The following is a 20413-nucleotide window of genomic DNA, read 5'->3' as shown; positions in this document are numbered from 1 at the left end:
GAATCACTTGAACTCGGGAGGCAGAGGTTGCAGTGAGCCAAGGTTGCGCCACTATACCCCAGCCTGGGCAACAGAGTGAGACTTTGTCTCAAAAGAAAGGATGTGATGGTTGGAGGTCCAGCAGGCACCTCAGGAGACTTGGAGAATGGAAGCCTTGAGCTGATGATGGTGGAACCCAAGGATAGATCCTTAGGTATCTGATGACACATGCAGTTGCCATGACAGCAACAGACCACCTGTCTCTGACCTTTTTACATATGACATAGAAATAAAGTATCTTATTTATTTCCTGTTACATGCAGCTAAATAGAATCCCAACTCATCCAGGCTGGACCTTTTGTTTCAGTTGTCGTGAACCAGTAAGTTTTAACACACCTCTGCGCTATCTTTTTAAAAAACCATGTTTGTGCTCACAGGTTTAGTCACAGATTATATTTGTAGAATTAGGACAACCTTTCTCTGTTCCTCCCACTCTCAGTTCTTTTCAGCAAATTTTCACTAGATCATATTTCCTTTTTAAAAAGTTGATGGTCTTTAAGGTCCCTCCTGAAGTCCTTGAAGTTAGTCCTTAAGCAACAGCACCATCCGAAACACTCCTTGAATTTTTTTTCCTTCTCTGTCCTTCCAAGAGAAACCTAACTCCTTGCAATTTTATCTTTAAATCTAAAGAAAGAAAATGCCAAGGAAACCCCAGGATGAAAGAGTGTGCCTGTCCCATCACTTAGAACCCATGGTTTATTGCACTGCTCAAGTGGTTTTAGTGCTGCAGCTTTGGGTCCTTGGAATTTATTTGGGATTCTACAGGGATGCTACTCTTTGGCTTAGAAAATACCACCCTGGAACATGGAAGGCAATTAATGCCCTAAATATACTTAAGTGAAGTCTATATGATCTAAAACCTCAGTCTGAAAATATTATCTAGTACTGTCAATGATTGAGCTGCATTCAACATCTGGTTATTTTATCTACTGTGTAGGTGCCAGGAATTTATGTTATCAAGACCTTATTTTTCTAAAAATGGTGGATTTAATGTACCTTATACCTCTTTTGTAACCCTCAGAGACCTACAGTCTTTTGCATTTAAGTTGGATGGAGAAGATGGACTTACACAAACACACACACACACACACACACGCCTGCATACACACTCCACATATTCCACATGCATGAATACTGTAGCCTTCACCCAGTTATGCCATTCAGTTTAGTTTCCTTCTGCTCAGCTTCAAAAAGATCAAGAATTAAAGAAGGAAAGTTTATAAAACCTGCTTGAGAAGTTGCAAAGCCCTCCTAAGTCCAGCGTCTGCTTTCTAGTGGGCTTGGTCTGATTTCTGCGGGTACCTGAGAATGCGGGGTATTTCCATGGTTAATCTGTCTATACCTCATCTTCTTTCAGTTTGCAGTGATGGTGCAGAAGAACCAGGTCGGATGTCTGCTTCTCTAGGATGGACTGATACTGCAGGAGAGAACAGTAAGAAGTCTGCAACTCCTCTGTGCGAAACTCCAGTTCTTGCTGAAGGGCCAGCAATTTTTTCTTCAGTTGCTGGAGTTGTCTCAGATGACACTGTTTATTGGACCCAAACTCCATCTCTGACTCTTCGAATGCTAATGCCTGTGCTTGCTTCTTGTTCTACAATAGACACAGGATATACAGCAAAGGATTTAGTTCATAACTAAGGATGTATTCATTCCTGGATTTTTTCATTTGTTCAATCTTTCACATCCATCTATCCATCTTTTTATCTACAGAGAACTTATTAAACATTTCACTCTATTCACAAGGAAATGTATCACTTAGCATTCCCACTCTGTAAGAATAATTCAATAGAAGAAAAATAATGGTTCTTATCCATCGAAATCTTATTATTTAGGTCAGAAGAAAAAACATATACATAAAGGACCTAGGGAGATATGTGTAATAATATGCTGATGTGTTGCCTTCCCATATAAAGATAACACAAGTGACTTGGGAGGAAATGGACTTCTGGCCACAGTTCTTGGACTAAACTTGGCATTAAAAACACCTGGGTACAGGAGCATTGCAAGGAGTCAAGAGTGAATTATTGGCGATTCTGAAATGCTGGAAAATGAGAAGCAGAGATATTGTTCAGGTACATTTGGGCACTGACTCTGTCTTCTTCTCCTGAAGGAAGATGTGACTTTGCAGATGCTACTCTGTGTGTGTGTGTGTGTGTGTGTGTGTGTGTGTGTGTGGTGAACTCTTCCTGCTAATCCATAATCTACCTGAAATGCTGCTTGTCTCATCCTACATTTTTATTCCTTTATTCATTCATTAGACACAGGCTAGGCACCTATGTTGTGCCAGGTATTCTGCTGGTAGGACACATCCCTGAGTTGGTGATGCATCTATATGTTCTGTATTTTCCATCATCCCTTATGACAGTGACATGTGAGGGAAAGGTGGATAAAGAGGTAGCCTGTAGACAGTCCTTAGTGTCCAACCTTGCTTATTTTCCTCCTACTCATTCTTTTAAGATTCTGTTTAAATCCTGCTCTCCTTTCTGTTTTTTCCCTTCAGAGCCATCTTTGCTCCAATACCACAGATTTTACTAGCATGTCCTTAATGTGGTATTCTATATCATGTCTGTAACTATTTCTGTGCATTTTAACTTCTAATTAGATTATAAACTCCAGGAGGGCAGGGTCATGTCTGCTCTTCTGGGGCCTACATTAGAGATTCATACATACCTATGTATTGAATGAAAGAAATGAAAATAGACTCCAAGTAATCTCATTGGCTCCCAAGGCTTTAAGCCTGTGGTCTTGGCCTCATTAACAGAGTCCTTCTAATACAATGGCTTTCAAATTTTTAAATTAACTTTTTAAAAACAGATTTATTGACGTATACTTTATATATATCATGAAATGCAACCATTGTTAAGTGTGCAATTCAATGACCTATAATAAACTTATAGAATTGTGTGACCAACATTACATCCAGTTTTAGAACATTTCTATCATCCCCCAAAATTTCCTCATGCCCATTTTCAGTCACTCCTGCTCTTTCCCCCGGCTCCAGGCAACCACAAATCTGCTTTCTGCCTCTATGGATTTTCTGCCTTTTTTAGACATTTCACATACGAAATTGTTTAATATATAATTTTTTGGCTTTTTTAACTTGGCATTTTTTTTTTTAAATTTGGAGATAGAGTTTCCTTCTGTCACCCAGGCCGGAGTGTACTGGTGCAATCCTGGCTCACTGCAACCTCCACCTCCCTGGTTCAAGTGATTCTCATGCCTCAGCCTCCCTACTAGCTGGGATTACATGTGTGCACCACCACACCCAGCTAATTTTTGTATTTTTAGTAGAGATGGGGTTTTGCCATGCTGGCCAGGCTGGTCTCCAGCTCATGGGATCTGCCTGCCTTGACCTCTCAAAGTGCTGGGATTGCAGGTGTGAGCCACTGTGCCCAGCTGCATAATGTTTTAGAGGCTCATCCAGGTTGCAGCAAGAACCGGTATTTGATTCCTTTTTATTGCTGAACAGTGTTCTGTTGTATAAATATACCACATTAGGTTTATCTGTTCACCAGTTGATGGATATTTGGGTTGTTTCAGTTTTTGGCTATTATGAATACTGCTGCTGTGAACATTAACCATGCTAGCCTTTGTGTGGGTATGATATTTTCATTTAATTAATGTGCTCAGCAAATATTGTGGTACAACTACTACATCAAGCACTACACTAGCGAATGGGGATAGTGTAGGAAACAGACAAAATCCCCATCTTTGTGGAGTTCGCATCTAATATGGGGAGAGAGAAAACTAAGCAAGTATATATACATAGTGTATTAGAAGGACAAAATGCAATAGGGGAGAGTGAAACAGGGGAGGAGGATGAGGAATGCCAGGATGGAGGAGCTTATATTTTTGAATTAAATGTTTGCTTGGAGGACCAAATTGAGAAGCTGACATTTAAACCAAAACTTGGAGGTAAAAGAAGGCATCTGGAATGCTCCAGGGAGAGAGAGCCCTGGAGGTGGAAGCATACCTGGTGGTATTTGAGGAGCCCCAGGGGTTGCAACCACTTTTTTTTCCTGGCTGGAGCAGAGAAAGTAAGGGGGGAAGGTGTGCCTGATGGAGTCAGATAGGAAAAGGAGGTGAGCTCTTTAGGATCATATAGCCATTCTCGAGATTTTAACTTCTTTCAGGGAGATGAAAGACCATTGGAAGGTACTGAGCAGAGGAGCAAATGATCTCCCTGAGCTTTTACAAAGGACACGCTCACGGTTTACTGGAAATCAGCTCTAGGCAGGCAAAGACAGAAGCAGGGAGACCACGTAGGAGGCTACTTCAAAAATCCAGACAACAAAGGATGATGGCGTGGGCCAAGATGGTAGCAATGGAGGGTGAGAGAAGTTGTTGGGTTCTAGATGTATCTTGAAATGACAGGCCACAGGATTTGCTGCTGGGTTACAGGTTGGATCGTGGGACATGATAGTCATCCATAACAGATGATGCCAGGGTTTTGGTTTGCATAACTGGAGAGATGGAATTTTAATGAGATTAATTTAGTAAGAGCTGGGACCTGAAAGACAGAAAATCTCTATTGAGAGTGGTGGTGACAGCACAGAGAAGGTAAAGGAGGCTCAGCCCAGTGCAGAACCAGAAAGATGATAGCTGATTGTGTCAGTACAATCTGAATGACCCTTTCCAGGCTCTCCTGAAAGTGTCTCATCCTAAGTGCCTCAGAATTGAGAAGACAGACAGAGAAAATGGACCCACTATGGTTTCCAGGCAAAAGAAATTCTAGGCGAAGACACACTGGACTCTTGACCTGAATATCCAGTGTATGTCACTGGAGGAAAGTTGATGAGACTTCTTTTCTAAGCTGAACAAAGCTAAATTTTGTATTTACTTTGTGTAGCTATAATTCCCAGCATTTATATTCAATGTTGTGGTTAAGTGCTTTCACTTTTTTCAATATAAGAATACTGCTCTTCTCACAACTCATCTGTGAATGACGTCTGGAGAGAAGGGAGTTGGGAGTAGTGTGTGTGGTGTATACATGTATGTGTGTGTATGTGCATATTCATGGATACAGGGGCTTCTGAAGAGCCTGAGTCCTCCTGCTTACATAGTAAGTTAGGAGGGTGGGGAGCTACTTGGAAAGAAACATGATCACAAATAAGTACTTAACATGGACAGAACTAATGCAAAGGAGTGAACATCCTGGAGTAGGGTTAATTCAGAATGACTTATTTTAGTACATACCCAATAAAATCAGGCCAGGCATGGTGGCTCATCCCTATAATCCCAGCACTTTGGCCAAAGTGGGAGGATGGCTTGAGATGAGGAGTTCAAGACCAGCCTTGGCAACATAGCAAGACTACTATCTCTACAAAAAATAAGAAAATTGGCCAGGCACAGTGGCTCATGCCTGCAATCCCATCACTTTTGGAGGCTAAGGTGGGCGGATCATGAGGTCAAAAGATTGAGACCATCCTGGCCAACATGGTGAAACATAGTTTCTACTAAAAATACAAAATCAGCTGGGCTTGGTGGTGTGCACCTGTAGTTCCAGCTACTCGGGAGGCTGAGGCAGGAGAATCACTTGAACCCAGGAGGCAGAGGTTGCAGTGACCTGAGATCGTGCCACTGTAGTTCAGCCTGGCAAGAGTGACACTCTGTCAAAAAAAAAAAAAAAATTAGCCATGCACGGTGGCATGTGCTTGTAGTCCCAGATACTTGGGAAGCTGAGGTGAGAGTATCACTTGAGCCCTGGAGTTTGAGGATGCAGTGAGCTGTGATCACACCACTGCACTTCATCCTGGGCAACAGAGCAAGACACTGTCTAAAAAAAAAAAAAACCTTATCAGATTTTGCCATAATCCTTTTTCTTTGGCTTTGTAAGCACCTGTCCACTGCTGAGTGTGTATGACCCAGCTGAAAACTAACTGCGGTCTCCGGTTGCATATTCATTCTTTGCTTCCCTTTCCTTCCGTGTCCCTGTTTTTTCTTCATTGCCCAGAACGAGAGAAGTGCCCTCCTTTTAAAAGAAGTCAAACTCTCTCTCTCTTTAGGGCTACCCCTCTAGTATCTGATACCCCCATCTATACTTAGGTATGTTTAGAATTGCTCTTTGGCATTAAAGCTTCCAGTGGGAAGTAAATGCCTTTTCCTAAATGACGTGTATAAAGCTTAGCAGCCTGGCAGGGATACTGTCGAAATGTCAATGCTTTATCTTCCCCAGAGGTCATATTGAATCTTCTGGGTTTAATTTTGGTCTGAGGCAACATGATGGGCTAGCCAGATGATCAGAATTTATGCATTTCTTCCAGTACAGGACAAATACAGCATCTGACCTAATTTGCCTGGTTATAAAGATCCAAGGACTGCTTATATCTGCAGAGAAACTAAAATTCTTTGGATAAGAATTTTAAACATTTGTACACTATAGGTATAAATGGGTTTAGAGGAATCAAATTTCAAAGACTTGGAGAAATGCCTAGACTTATTTGAGACCTATTAAGTTTCTACTTATTTATTGTTATGTATTCAAAAGTTTATTTTTCTAAATTCTAAAGGAATAGAAAATCACACACTATGGATTAAGCCTACATTTCACTTACAAATGTGCTGAAGAGCAGTATCACAAAGGCACCTATTTATTTCCTATTGCTTCTTTGTCTTTTTTAAAAAAACGTTCTTTCTAATGAAGACACAGATATTTTATTAGAGTCTTCTTTGACTTTTAAACTGAGATCTGAAGAAAATAAGCACGTTGGAAATGATTTTACAGAGGTAAGATTAGTTCTTAAAATGACCATCTGGAGAGAGATGTGATTCTGGAGGCCATCTGGTCTACCAGGTTTCTCAGCTGGATTTCTATCCAGGTCTCAGCTGCTTGAAAAGATGGGGATTGCTGGTTGTCCATAGGAACCTGTTCCCATATTTAGTCAACCTTTCAGCCCTACTTGTGGTCAAAGAGATTATAGCTATTGCTCCTTCCTTGCCTATGTGACCACTTGATCACAGAAGGAAATTAATTGGCCTGGCATGATTTGCCTTTTGAAAAGTCACGTTGGTTTCCACCCAATACTTTGTGCTTTTCAAGTTGATGCTAATTGATTGATGTTAAGTTCTGTATTTTCCTTGTATTGAAGTTAAGCTGACAGGTCTATAATTACCAGGATTGTCCTTTTTCCCTTTTTAAAAAGATGAGCACTTCATTTACCCTTTTTCAGTCTACAGGGACTTTCTTTATCCTTTTGAGTTCTCAAAAATAATCACTAGCAGCGATGTAATAACACCTGCCAATTCCTTAAGTACTCTTCGAAGTATGTCATCAGGCCCTGCTGATTTGCCTAAAGCTGGATTTTCAAAATACTTTTTAACCATTTTATTCCCTGCTCTAGTTTGCACTGACTAGGTTGGCATTGTTCTGATAACTAAATCCCCAGTGATTTTTTTTTTTTATTTAAGAACCAAAAAGTCTCACTATCTTGTTTTTTAATGGAGATTTTTTTTTTTTTTTTAACTAAGAAACTTAAGAGTTGGACACATCAAATTGAAATAATTTCCTAGGGAGGGGACCAAAACCCACAAAAGGAAAAAAAAGTTAACACTGTCTGGGCTATAGCAGAACCCAGAGAATATATTTGTATAGTTGAAAAAAATCTAAATGCTTTATAATTGACCTTTTCATACAAAATTATTTATTACATTTGTGATTTTCATTTCTTGGTATTGAGGTCTATGGGACAATCTAGAAAATCTTCAAACTTGAGCTGAATTACACGAGGCGTTATTGGCTTTTGAATCAGTTTCTCCTTGTTCAAGAGGTAGCAGCAGCAACCATTAGCACAGATGAGGACAAAATCACTTTTTCAGTCATTTTCATGAACTTCTTTTCCTAACTTTGAGGTAAATGAGATATTCCCTTGGAACTCTAGTTTAGCCTTGTATCACTGGATAGGTTTATCTGTTATTTTTTTTTGAGATGGAGTCTTGCTCTGTCACCCAGACTGGAGTGAAGTGGCACGATCTTGGCTCATTACAACCTCTGCCTGCAGGGTTCAAGTGATTCTTCTGTCTCAGTTTCCTGAGTAGCGGGGATTATAGGCACCTGCCAACACACCTGGCTAATTTTTGTATTTTTAGTAGAGACAGGGTTTCGTCATGTTGGCCAGGCTGGTCTCGAACTCAGGTGATCCATCTGCCTCGCCCTCCCAAAGTGCTGGGATTACAGGCGTGAGCCACCACACCCAACCTTATCTGTTACTTTTTATGTCTTCTACAAATTGCATTTCTTGTACTTTCTTGTACCAGTAGAGCATAGAACTGTGTGTTTAAGTGACATCAATTAATTTTAGATGCATCTTTCTGATTTAGACATTATTCTCATTAGTGACTTCTGTTTGCCTGAAATTCACTTTAAAAATAAACGTATTTTTAATTTTTTTTTTTTTTTTTTGAGACGGAGTTTCACTCTTGTTGCCCAGGCTGGAGGGCAATGGCCCGATCTCGGCTCACTGCAACCTCTGCCTCCCGGGTTCAAGTGATTCTCTTTCCTCAGCCTCCTGAGTAGCTGGGATTGCAGGCACCCACCACCATGGCCAGTGGATTTTTGTATTTTAGTAGAGACTAGCCTGTTGGCCAGGCTAGTCTCGAACTCCTGACCTCATGATCCACCCGCCTCGTCCTCCCAAAGTGCTGGGATTACAAGTGTGAGCCACTGTGCCCAGTGAATAATTTTTGATTTACAGGAAAATTGTAAAAGTAGCACAGAGAGTTCCCATATGTTCTTCACACAGCTTTCCCTAAGGTTAACTTCTTAAATAACTGGGTACATTTGTCTATACTAAGAAATTAATGTTGGAAGATTACTATGAACTATACTTTATTGGATTTCATCAGTTTTTTCACTAATGTGTTTTTTTCTGTTCCAATATCCAATCCAGGATTTCAGACTGCATTCAGGAGATTCAATTAAATATATATATATTTCATTCCCAATGACTAAAAATGATACTGTGTAATAATGCCCATCAAGATTCTACTAATCTTCAAATATTCAACGAATTACTTTTATCTGCAGGAATCAAGCTTGCCTTATATTGATTAATGCTAAAAATAGTGTCCTCTGTACACTTCAAAGATGAGTTTGGCAATCTGAGCTCTACTGAATATCAGGGCATGCACCCTATGCTCCCATCAGGGAAGGCAGCCTGGGAAAATGGCTCAAAAGGCCCTTTCTTTTCTGGTTTGATTATTTTATTATGATATCTCTGTTGTTCTTTTCTCCTTTCACTTTAATTGAGATGCTCTTCTGATTCCTGGGCAGGGTGAGTTCTACAGTGAGGCAAGTGAGGTGCAAATTTTAAGAAAGCACTCTTCACCCTGTTTCCTGCTCTGTTCCTGAGATTGGGAGCATCACCTATTCTTGATTTGCAAGGTCATGTCGCTTTCTTTTCTATCACTCAGCCCTTCCCTGCCACTCCTTTTGTTATACATAACATCTAATGTAATATTTTAATCTTCTTACATAATAGTGGGCCTAACTCCTGCTTGTTTCCCCAGCTCCTCGTTAGACAGTAGTCAGAATTTCAGAAAGTCTTGGTTTCCCTTTTGTTCCCATATTACATTTCCATGTGGAAGGCAGATCTTAAAGGGATTTTCCAAGCGGATGAGTATAAGTCTACATCTAATTGTGTATTTGTATGCGTAGTCTGCTATTTAAATTCTGCACTAAGTGCTAAGGGAAAAAAGAGCCTGCTTTAAAGCTTGTTTCAAGCTGTTAGACCCTCTTCTGTGCAATTAGAATAATAAAATGCAATTTAATACCTTTCTCCTTCCAAGTTGCCAGGTACATTTATAAGCCACATGGCTTTTCCTGACAGGGGAAATAAGAAAACTCATGACAGCAATGGTGAAATATCCTAAAATGTTAATATTTAGAAAGAAGTAAATTATGATAATCTTCTTCCTGAGATCCATTTAGGAAACCAGTGGATTTTTTCTCTATTTGTGACTTCCTGAGGAAAGCAATGCTTATGACATGAAGTAGAAATGCTTTGTTGGTAGTATTTCTAGGGCATTGCAGAGGAACAGTTTGTGGTTTCAATAGTGAAGCGGTAAGTCCTGGGAGAACTCTAACAGACTCAATGAAAAGAGGCCAGATCCTTGATCACAAACAGTGAAGAACACAGTGGTGGCTTCACAGCCTCCCAGAGGCTAACTTTGGGTGTCCAGCAACAGGTCTGTGCAGCTAGGACTTGCTTTATGTTTACTGAGAATTCAAGTCACTAAATGGAAATGAAGATCACAAGTAAAGAATTCTTGGAAACATGAAGTGTTTAGAGAGCTGTGGGAAAATGTCTCCCAGCTGGCTCTCCAGCTTGTGTGGATAAATTTAGAGACTGACTTAAAGACCTCAGGTTTAGAGCTTCCAAAGAACGAAAACCTCAGACTGAAACGAAATTGTCTTCCTCAGACTGAAATGAAATTGCCTCAGCTGATGAACAGCCTAGACTCTAGATAAGCATTGGTCCAAAATCACAGTCTCCAGAAAGATGCTCTTGCCAGGAGGTCTGCGTGTTCACACATATGTAGGATCAGTGTTACTGAGTGTCTTGGCTTGGGCACCCTTTAAAGCAGGCTCTGTGACAAGGAACTGAGCAAATAGTAGTTGATGTGGGATGTGGTCTTAGGACTCTGGTTGTGCAGTGGGAGACTGAAACAAGGAAAGGAAGGAAGCTGATAAAAGGTGTGTCCACTTGTTGATTGATGGGCATTTGGCTGATTCCTTATTTTGGCATGTGGTATATAGATACAATGGAATGCTATTCAGCCATAAAAAGAAATGAATGAATGGCATTTGCAGCAACCTCGGCGGAATTGGAGACTATCATTCTAAGTAAAATAACTCAGGAATGGGAAACCAAACATTGTGTGTTCTTATTCATAAGTGGGAGCTAAGCTATGAGGATGCAAAGGCATAAGAATGATACAATGAACTTTGGGAACTCTGGGGGAAAGGATGGAAGGGGGTGAAGGAGGGTTGAATGTGTACTGCTCGGGTGATGGGTGCATCAAAATCTCACAAATCTCGGATAAAGAACTTACTCATGTAACAACAACAACAACAAAAGAATTTGGTAGAAAAAAAGGTGTGTCATCAAGCTAGTTACCGATATGAGCAACTGGGCTCAGCTCTATTGAGGAAGGTTGTGAGACAGCATGCCTCGAGTTACCTCTGACTAGGGAGAAAGGAAGGTGGGAGATTTAATCTACCATCCCCCATCTGATATTGCTTGAGGGTTGCTTCTAGGGGCATTAACTCTTGAGAATCTGAGCTTGTCCTGTGATCAGGTTCCTGTGTCCAGAAGAAAAGCTCACAAACAGTGAGACACAGGTGCGGCAATGAAGACCCCCTGCTACCCTGATGAACACTGATACCTTGGAGCAGGTGTGATGGTTTTTATTTTCATGGTTGACTTAGAAGTTTATCTGAGATCCATAGCAGATGTTGTTCTCCTTGTATCACTGTGATCTGATATTTTCAGGGCAATGGGCTGTAAATATAGGTGGGAAAGGCCAGATAAGGAAAATATTTTGCCTAGCATGTACATGACCTTGGAGATAGATGGAAAAATCCTGAAGGTAGGAATGACATTTTCTGTATGTATGTGTGTAGGGTGTTTGTGTTTAATTCTCTTAATTCTCTCTCATTGCTTGTTCAGTAAGTGCTCTTGAATGAACAGTGAAACAACTTTCTATTGTTTCCCCCCAAGGAAGCAGGGGCAGAAGTCAAGGGAGCAGGGGTGGCCGGCCGCTGCCAAGTCCCTTACGTGGCTGCTGTTCATTGCCTCCTCCATGCAGAGCTGATTGTCTTGCAAGGTCTTCCTTTGTCTCTTGCAGACATCATGCAGCTTCTTGATGTTAAGTTGCAGGCTTAACAGCTTGCTGTTCAGGCTGCTCACTTCTCTGTCTCTCTCTCCTGCCTAGGCAGCCAGAAAAACAAAAGCATCAATTATAAGCTATCAAGAAAGTGCTTGCTTTCGTTCACTTAACAGGTTGACAGAGACTTTAAATTTGCTGGAAATTTGTCCATCAACCGTTAGCTGTTATTACTCATCCTGTGTAACATTTACACAGTTTCCAATTGCCTGGTGTCTGAGCGCTCTGCATTATTCAGACAATTACTGATTTATATTAATTAATCTTCACCACACTGTGCAGGTGCACCACAGACAATTCCCCTGTTTTTCAAGAGGAAGTCAGTTCCTAGAATAATTCCAGGCACCTAGTGGACTGCCTATAAATATTAATGGCTCTGCCACTGATGAACATATTGAGATGTCAAATGAACTTGTCAAGACAAGTATAGTGAATCCATGATGGGCTTGATGTGGGATTCTGAAGTCTCTTACCTTTCTCTTCCACCCACTAGACCAAGGGATCTCCCTCACCTATAAACTCAGTGCTTTTCTTTAGAGGCATTCACAAGGGAAACAAAAGTGAAATCCCTGGGCTGGTGGCGTAAGATCTCTGTCTTTGATTATGAGGGAAAAGAATTAGCTAACTGTCGCTAGATGGGGATACAAAGTAGTGATTGACATATAAATAGTGTATGGGGCAGAGTAACTTGAGTGGGGATGTGGGTGCAGAGCTGTTGTAGGAGGGCAGGGCTTCATCACACCATGATGCCACCTCTGCTCCCAGTGTTGTGGTTGGCAATGGTGTCAAAGGAATGAGGAAGAAGTCCCATGTGAAGCTGTGTAGTCCTTAATTTCTTTCACTAAGCTGGCTTTCTACAACACTCATGAGCATCACTGCTGAGTTTTAAATCTAGGAACTGCGGCTGGTTCCTTTATGGTAAGTACATAGTTTGGCTCTGTGTTCCCACCCAAATCTCATCTGAAATTGTAATCCCTATGTGTTTAGGGAGGAACCTGGTGGAAGGTGATTGAGTCATGGGGGGTGGTTTCCCCCATGCTGTTCTTGTAATAGTGAGTTCTCACGAGATCCGATAGTTTAAAAGTGTGGCACTTCCCCTTGCTCTCTCTCTCTCCTGCTGCCATGTAAGATGTGCCTTGCTTCCCCTTTGCCTTCTGCCATGATTGTAAATTTCCTGAGGTCTCACCACGTATTTGAAACTGTGAGTCAATTAAACCTCTTTTCCTGATAAATTACCCAGTCTCCGGTAGTTCTTTATAGCAGTGTGAACATGGACTAATACAGTACCTATCTCTTAGGTTAGATTACTCAGAAGGTTCTTAAGTGTCATCTATTAAAGAAACACTCCCAAGAGAAACCAGCATGGAAGAGGGGGAAGCCGGACACGGAAGGGGAAAAAACCAAGTACAGGTACATTTTCAGAGAGTCCCGTGGGCAGTAATTTTAGCCTGATCATACAGGAAACTCTGGAATATGAGTTACACCTTAAGAGTCTGTCCTGAATGGTGCCAATGAAAGCTGGGCTGTCAAAATTGGCATCGGTCAATGGCCAATGGCTGCCCCATGGGTTATAAACTCCTAAGAACTTCCAACTCTCTGCCCCTGTAGGCAAAGTGACTTCAGTAGTCTCAAGGCAATTCTTCTAAGAGAATTACAGCTACAAAAGTGTACAGTAGGTAGGGGATAGGTACATGGAAATAGTGAAGGAATCTAAGCCACAGTGTCCAAAGTCTCACATCTAGTCAGCAATAAGGCCAGGAGAGCACGTTCTTCCTGACCCTGTAGCTAGTGCTCTGCCATCATATCTGACTGACTGGTCTGTCTTTTGAAATATATGAGCTGCATAACACACATTCCCAGAGGAACTGGAGACCGGATATGGATATTGTAAATCAAGCCTTACTGGACAGGTCAGTTTAAAAAGCTCCTGCACAAGGCCGAGGGGGTACAGAGGACAACGGTGAGAACTGGACACTGCAATGTCAGAGTATTCGGAATTCAGAAGGTTTCCCAGAAGTGCTGCTGTCTCTGCTGATTTATTTCTTCATTTCCATTTAGTACCGGGATTTTTTTTTTTTTTTTTTTAACTACTATACAGTTTAATTAGGTTAACGGCATGGCTCTGTCATTAAAAGGATTTCATTATCTCAAAACTCTCCCTCCTCCTCTCTTGCTCCCATCCTTCGTTTCTTACTTCCAGAAAAATAACAGTGGATGTCAACTGCCCCAAGCATATAATTACCATTAAGACAATTACCGGGGACTCTCTTAAGAGAATACGTGTAGAGTGGCTTTAAAAAATGGTGTACAGACACTGTTTTCTAACTTGGAAACAAAATCCTTAACTCGATAAAGAGCAGTAGTTTGATTCTGGTGCTTTGGATCCCTTTCTTGCGGTTACCACACTGGGAATAGGGTATGGAGCCTCTCTGGGAAAGGGGACCCTAAGGAGCCTCTCCACTCTGGCCACAGGACTGTCTTTCTGTGGCATCTATGAGCAGGTTAGGTGACAACAAGATGCCTGCTCCACAGGAGAACCAAATGCTCTATACTCTTGCCTTGGTGCTGAATATATGTGTTTCAAGGCAGGGACCCTGACACCAGATTGTTCCCCATGGAGACTAGCACACTGAGGGCTCACTAACAAAATACCAATGATACACACTTGAGTCTTTCTAAATTAAAAGTTAAGTGCTCTCTCTCAGGCCAATAAAAATATCCTTTCTTCTCCCCAGTTTTGGATGTCCTCTGAGTAGAAGAGGCCTGATGGTCCAATTTTTTTGCACCACCAGAACTTCAGAATTGAATCCTTAATGTAGATGATCTAATCTAATTTGTATATTTAGCGTTGGCTCAGAGTCTCTCAGAAAATGTCTTCATTCATGAAACAAGAGGTTTGGAATAAATCGTCTTTCTTTGAACATTCCTTAAACCAGCTGAATAACAAATATGTTTTGATGTACGTCAAGTGAAATTTACTTTTGAAAACAAAACTTAAGTCATTCTCTCCTAAAGACCAAATTATAAAGAGGTTGTGATGCATCAGAACAGGGGTAAATATTCTGGGAGAGTGATCAGGTGATTTCCAGAACCATGTTCTATTTTTAATTGTAGAAAGTTATTAGAAAAAGCTGTGCTCAACTCAGAACCCCAGAAAAGCCAGTGTTTCCAAGGTCTCAGTGAACCTAATTTCTTGCTAGTATCTTGCACAGATATTAACTGTAAACTATTTATAATCGTATCTACTTTATGAAGGCTAAATTCCAGGCAGATGCCTTTTGAGTATCAACATACAATAGGAAAAGATTTAATCTGACATTTCATCAATCACAGCTCTGTAACCATTACTAGGACATGAGATGAACTGAGAACATAATGTTGACCCTCAGGCACCATCTGATCCTGTCTTGGATCTGAAGTCATTAACAATGGCTGAAATCACAAGTCTCTGCTGCTAGGTGAGTTTTCATTTACCTAAGTCATGAATTTACATACTTGGTTTGTCTTCTATAAGAATGGAACCTGGTCACTGTGCTTTGAAACATATGACATCAGCAGCAGCTATCAACCCACAGGCAAAATGACTAGTGCTGATACTGTAGTTGTTACCATATTCCTTATAACTATTGGAAAATAGGTTATTTACTGAAGCAAATTTTCTGTATTGATTAAATGGATCTATTGTCAGAAAGCATGGTATCTCAAACATGTATTTGAAAATAGGAGAAGAAATTTTTCTCTAGGTTTCCAAGTACTGACAGTTTCAAGCTTCTTCTTGGGGGAAGCTGATGTTAAATTGAAGCTCATGATTCAGTAGCACTTTCAGAGCACAAGAACATTGCAAAGATTCAAAATGGCAGCATTCCCAGGGATTTGGCATTTCAAGAAAACTTGGGTGGCAATTTCCAGAGTAATTTTGGAGTCAACCAATAACACCATAAAGGTCATCATCTTTGGAATATTATCTAATTTGTCTGAGGATGAGGACAAGTCTTCAATCATCAATGGGAAACCACTTTTAACCACCAATAATATCAGAATGATTGAATTTGTAGTGAGTGTTATGCCTTAAGAAACATGAAGCCTTAAAAACTAACATTGATTCAGGACTTTTTACATTTCACTTGTGTCATAATAAAGTTTACAGTTATCTACAGTAATTTTAAACACTATTATTGATATTACTAACTTGATTCCCAAGTTTACTTTTTCATTTATAGAAATATTATAGTTTTTGCATTACTTATGATGTGAATTAATGGATATTTATACAAGGTTTTGCCTGTGAACAAAAATTTAGAACCATTTATGTTCATATGCTGAAGACTGACTATATTTTATGGTATTCTAGATTCTTTAAAACTTGGCACACCCTATAAGTATATAGTCTAGGACACATATGACATATGGTGGAGATCAGCCAGCTAAGGAATGTGGGCTGATCTGTTGGCACTTGGGCAGGTTCATAGACTTTTCACTATCATATCATTTGAGAAATTATTCTACTAAGAAGGTAAGCTCCATGAGAGTAGAGATTTTTGTTATTTTGTTTATTCCCAGCTCCTATAACAATGAATGCCTGGCACATTGAAGATGCTGCAAAGATATAACTTAAATGAAGAAACAGCCTTCTTGAAAATCCATACCAGATCCTTGTTCCCCACAGAACTGGTAGCAAGTTCTGTATGGCTCCAGTAATGCAGCAGGCAAGGAGTGGACTGCCTGTTTCAGAATCTGCTCACCTCTTGGTAGGAGGTCTGTTAAAAAGCACATTGTATGTGGGACAATCCTTTACTCATCAAAACAGCCACCTTAAATCCTTTCTGGAACAAGGTAGGGCATACACAAACATAGTTTGTTGTTGTTTCTGAGACAGGGTCTTTGTCACCCAGGCTGGAATGCACTGGTGTGATCATGTCTCACTGTGGCTTCAACCTCCCAGGCTCAAGTGATTCACTTACCTCAGCCTTCTGAGTGGCTGGGACCAAAAGAGCATCCCACCACACCTGGCTATTAAAAAAAATTATTTTTTATACAGACAGGGGTCTTACCAAGTCATCCAGGCTGGTCTCAAACTCTTGGGCTCAAGCGATCCTCCTGCCTTGGCCTCCCAAAGTGCTAGGATTACAGGTGTGAGTCATCACACCTGGCCCCATAAACACAGTTTGACCAAAATATTAAACTAATCAGACACTCCATTTTCATATCATTCCAGATAAAGAGAGAATGTTAGCAACAATAGTTAATATTGATTAAGTGCTTTCTATATGCACTATCTTTGCTAATCCTCCTGCCAAGTCTTTGGAATAGGTGCTCATAATTCATATTTTCTAGATAAGGCAAAGGAAACTTAGAGTAGGCAACAAACTCAGTATAATCATACTGCTGGTAGATATGAACCCAGACTCACCCAGCTTGAGTCTGGGCTCCTAAACACTATGTTCTGCTGCCCACTTCTGTCCATGATATTTTGTGATGCTTATTACTGGAATTTTGAATCATAAAACATGAAAAAACGTCGCTTGTAATGAAGATTCAACTCCATGTACGTAGAGGAGTTAGGAGCCTTACCTCATCTTTCATTTCCTTGGCAGCTCTCAATTCTCTTTTAACCTTTAGTATTTTCCAAGCTTTGTTATAAACCTGAAAAAGTCCAAATATTTAAGATGGAAAAAGTATAAACGAGCCTGCCCTTTAAAGATTTTCCCAGCTGGATCTATGCCCTCAGCAAGAGGTTTGGAAAATTTTCCTGAACTGTTAGCAATACCTACTTGCCTACCCATCTGTTTGTGTTTTCAAAAGTGTGTTAAAACCTCTACGTGGCAGGACTGTGGTTTTACATCTTTTCCAGAAAGTCAGTACTTGGTGAACCAAATGCTTTCTGAATTCACCCTTTTTGGAAAGCAAAAAGTCTGAATCAAGTGTACTTTTTGGATGTCTATGTACTCTATGGCTCAGATATAGTTAACATTATGTACTTATTATGAACCAGACATGATGTGCATGACCCAACTTCATTCTCACATGAACCCTGGGAGCCAGGCACTACTACTATCCTCATTTATAGATGAGAAACTGAGGCCCAGAGATGCTAAGTGACCTACCCAAGGTCACAGAGGCTCACTTACTACTCTGTGAGGAGCTTCCATTAATTTTGTAACTATTCATATGAAATACCTGATGATGTGATGTTTTTGAAGCATCAATTTGCCATAATGTTGGTGCTTATAAAGTTAGGAAACTTGTGAAGCGCTGAGACTTATCTAGATAGAAAGCCTCCAAGGAAACCAAAGATCTTTGCACATGTATGTGTGTAAGCACAGGATGATGCATTTGAGGTCATAATGCACTGAGCTTATTAAAATTATCTAATTCATTCTGTTTTTAACCCTAAGAATAGAGAATATTTCCACCAGGAACTTACCTACAGAACAGCTCAAAGAATGAGAAGCTATCAAAATACTCATTCTTTGTAATAAACCACACCCCTATCCCTAATATAAGCCAAGAGGAAGAAAGAATGCTGGTGATCTATGGAATTTAGAATGTTTTATGGAGCAGAATTCTGACCTTCTGCATTGTATGCCCTCTGAAGTCTTCATGTACAGAGGTGTGCTGTGGGAATGGAGGTGTGCCTCAGGCTCACCTGGTGGGGACAGGCTAGATGATGGTGCAGCAACAAACAACACCCAAGTCTCAGTGGCTTACAACCATGAAGGTTTATTTTTCACTCATGCTGCATGTCCTTTATGAGTCAGCTGGGGCTCTCCTGCACATTGTCCTCAGTCTCCTAGTAGTCCTCAGCTGGCGGAAACTTCTATTATCTAGTATGTTGCCTGTTGTCATGGTAGCAGAAAAGGAACTTGGAGAATCACCTACCCGTTCTTAAAGTGGAAGTGAAACACTTTGCTTCGGCTCACATTTCATTAGCCAAAACAAGCATGCCCAACTTCTTCCTTTATCTCCCCAAAGAAATATAGGCATATGTCGGAGAGATTGCATGTTTGGAGTCTGACCACCAAAATAAAGAAAATATCACAGTGAGGCAAGTCACATAAATTTCTTGGTTTCTCAGTGCCTAGAAAACTTACACGTTTATACTATATTGTGGTCTACTAAGTGTGTAATGGCATTATGTCTAAAAAAACAAGGTGCATAACTTAATTAAAATAATTTATTGCTAAAAATGCTGATGCGAACACAAGAGAGCACATGCTGTTGGAAAAATGGTGATGATAGACTTGATGCAGGATTGCTGCAAATCTTCAGTTTGCTAAAAATGCAGTATCTGTGAAGCACAGTAAAATGAAGAGCAATAACACGAGGTATTCCTGTATTGGGGAACATCACAAATGACTTCCACACTAGTGAAGCAAGAAGATTAAAAATAGTGTGGCATAAAGAAGACTAAACAGTGTTCTAGGCCACCAAGCTTCTAAACCTCATTCAGTACCTCACTGGAGGAGTGGCCTTTCGAAAGGCCTTCATCTCTCTGAGCCTATGTTTCTGCTTCTGAAGCTCTAATAAATGGCCTTTAAGGGTCTTTCCTAGCTTTAAAGTTTACTGATTCGGTGCTCTACCATGATGGACATCTTTCTTTAGAGGAACTATGAACTCAGCTCAAGTATCATACAAAAAGTTATAACAGAACAAATGTATCCTTGAGAATCACACTTCTCTGCAGGCAAGCCTGCTGCATAGTCAGGAGATGATTCTGAAATCTTGTCCAAAAGACAGAAAAATGATTTTCTAGATTGTGATGATTTCATCTACTATGAAGTTACGCAGCTGTAGTTGCAAGAGCCAAGAGCATTTCAAAGGAAAAGTAGAAGGCACAGGTTCTAATAATTGCATGAAAATATATTGAAATGTACTAAGTAAGGTAAATAAGAAGAAAAAAGAGAGCTGGAGTTTGTCCCATGAAGAAGATGTCAGAATCTTGAGTCATTAACAATAGCAGTGGGCCTTTTGGAAGGGCTTATGATGAAAAAACTGGAAGTGTTATATGATAGGTTTCTGATGCATTTGACAGTAATATTTGCCAGATGGATAGGGAAGAGTGCTTTGAGGGAGCCCCACAGGCTTTATGAAATGCTCATGTGAACCTTCACAGTGCTGTCCAACTGAGGAGCACGGCTGGACAGACATTTTGTGGAGGAGGGACTCATCCCAGAGAGGGGGCTCTCTACCAGATCCCCAGCTACTGACTCTCTGGAGCCAGGATTTTGTTGATGTCTCTCTCTTCTCAAACCCTTGTTCTTACATATTCTGTTCTGCCTCTGTGTCTCTGTTGAGACCTTCACTTTTTCATGCCTTGTCTGCTCCATCTGCCCAGGGAACTCCTTTCTTGTGTTCAAAACTTCTGCCATCTGCTTTTCAAAGTGGGCCTTCTCTTCATGATAGCTGTACCAAAAAAAAAAAAAAAAATGATTGTAGTGAAAACAAAAACTTGACCAGAGCTTCTAGTGATGTTTTATGCCTCTCTTCAGTC

The 20413-nt window shown here is 40.5% G+C and overlaps 1 protein-coding gene across 1 annotated transcript in view; it reads right to left on the bottom strand.

Moving 5' to 3' along the window:
* PMFBP1 (polyamine modulated factor 1 binding protein 1) overlaps nt 1-20413 on the bottom strand; it is a 78424-nt gene that overhangs the window by 41515 nt on the left and 16496 nt on the right. Inside the window, exons 2-5 of the mRNA XM_074405686.1 lie at nt 20186-20325; nt 17494-17565; nt 11814-11966; nt 1382-1630 (exon numbers count right to left, since the gene is read on the bottom strand). Of these exons, the coding sequence (XP_074261787.1) occupies nt 1382-1630; nt 11814-11966; nt 17494-17505 (414 nt within the window). The 5' untranslated portion in view covers nt 17506-17565; nt 20186-20325. The remainder of the gene's footprint in view (nt 1-1381; nt 1631-11813; nt 11967-17493; nt 17566-20185; nt 20326-20413) is intronic.

The sequence above is a fragment of the Saimiri boliviensis genome, chromosome 1 (genome assembly GCF_048565385.1).
Source record: "Saimiri boliviensis isolate mSaiBol1 chromosome 1, mSaiBol1.pri, whole genome shotgun sequence".
Taxonomy (NCBI): domain Eukaryota; kingdom Metazoa; phylum Chordata; class Mammalia; order Primates; family Cebidae; genus Saimiri; species Saimiri boliviensis.
Note: the sequence above shows the minus strand (reverse complement) of the source record. Positions and strands in the feature narration are given on the sequence as shown.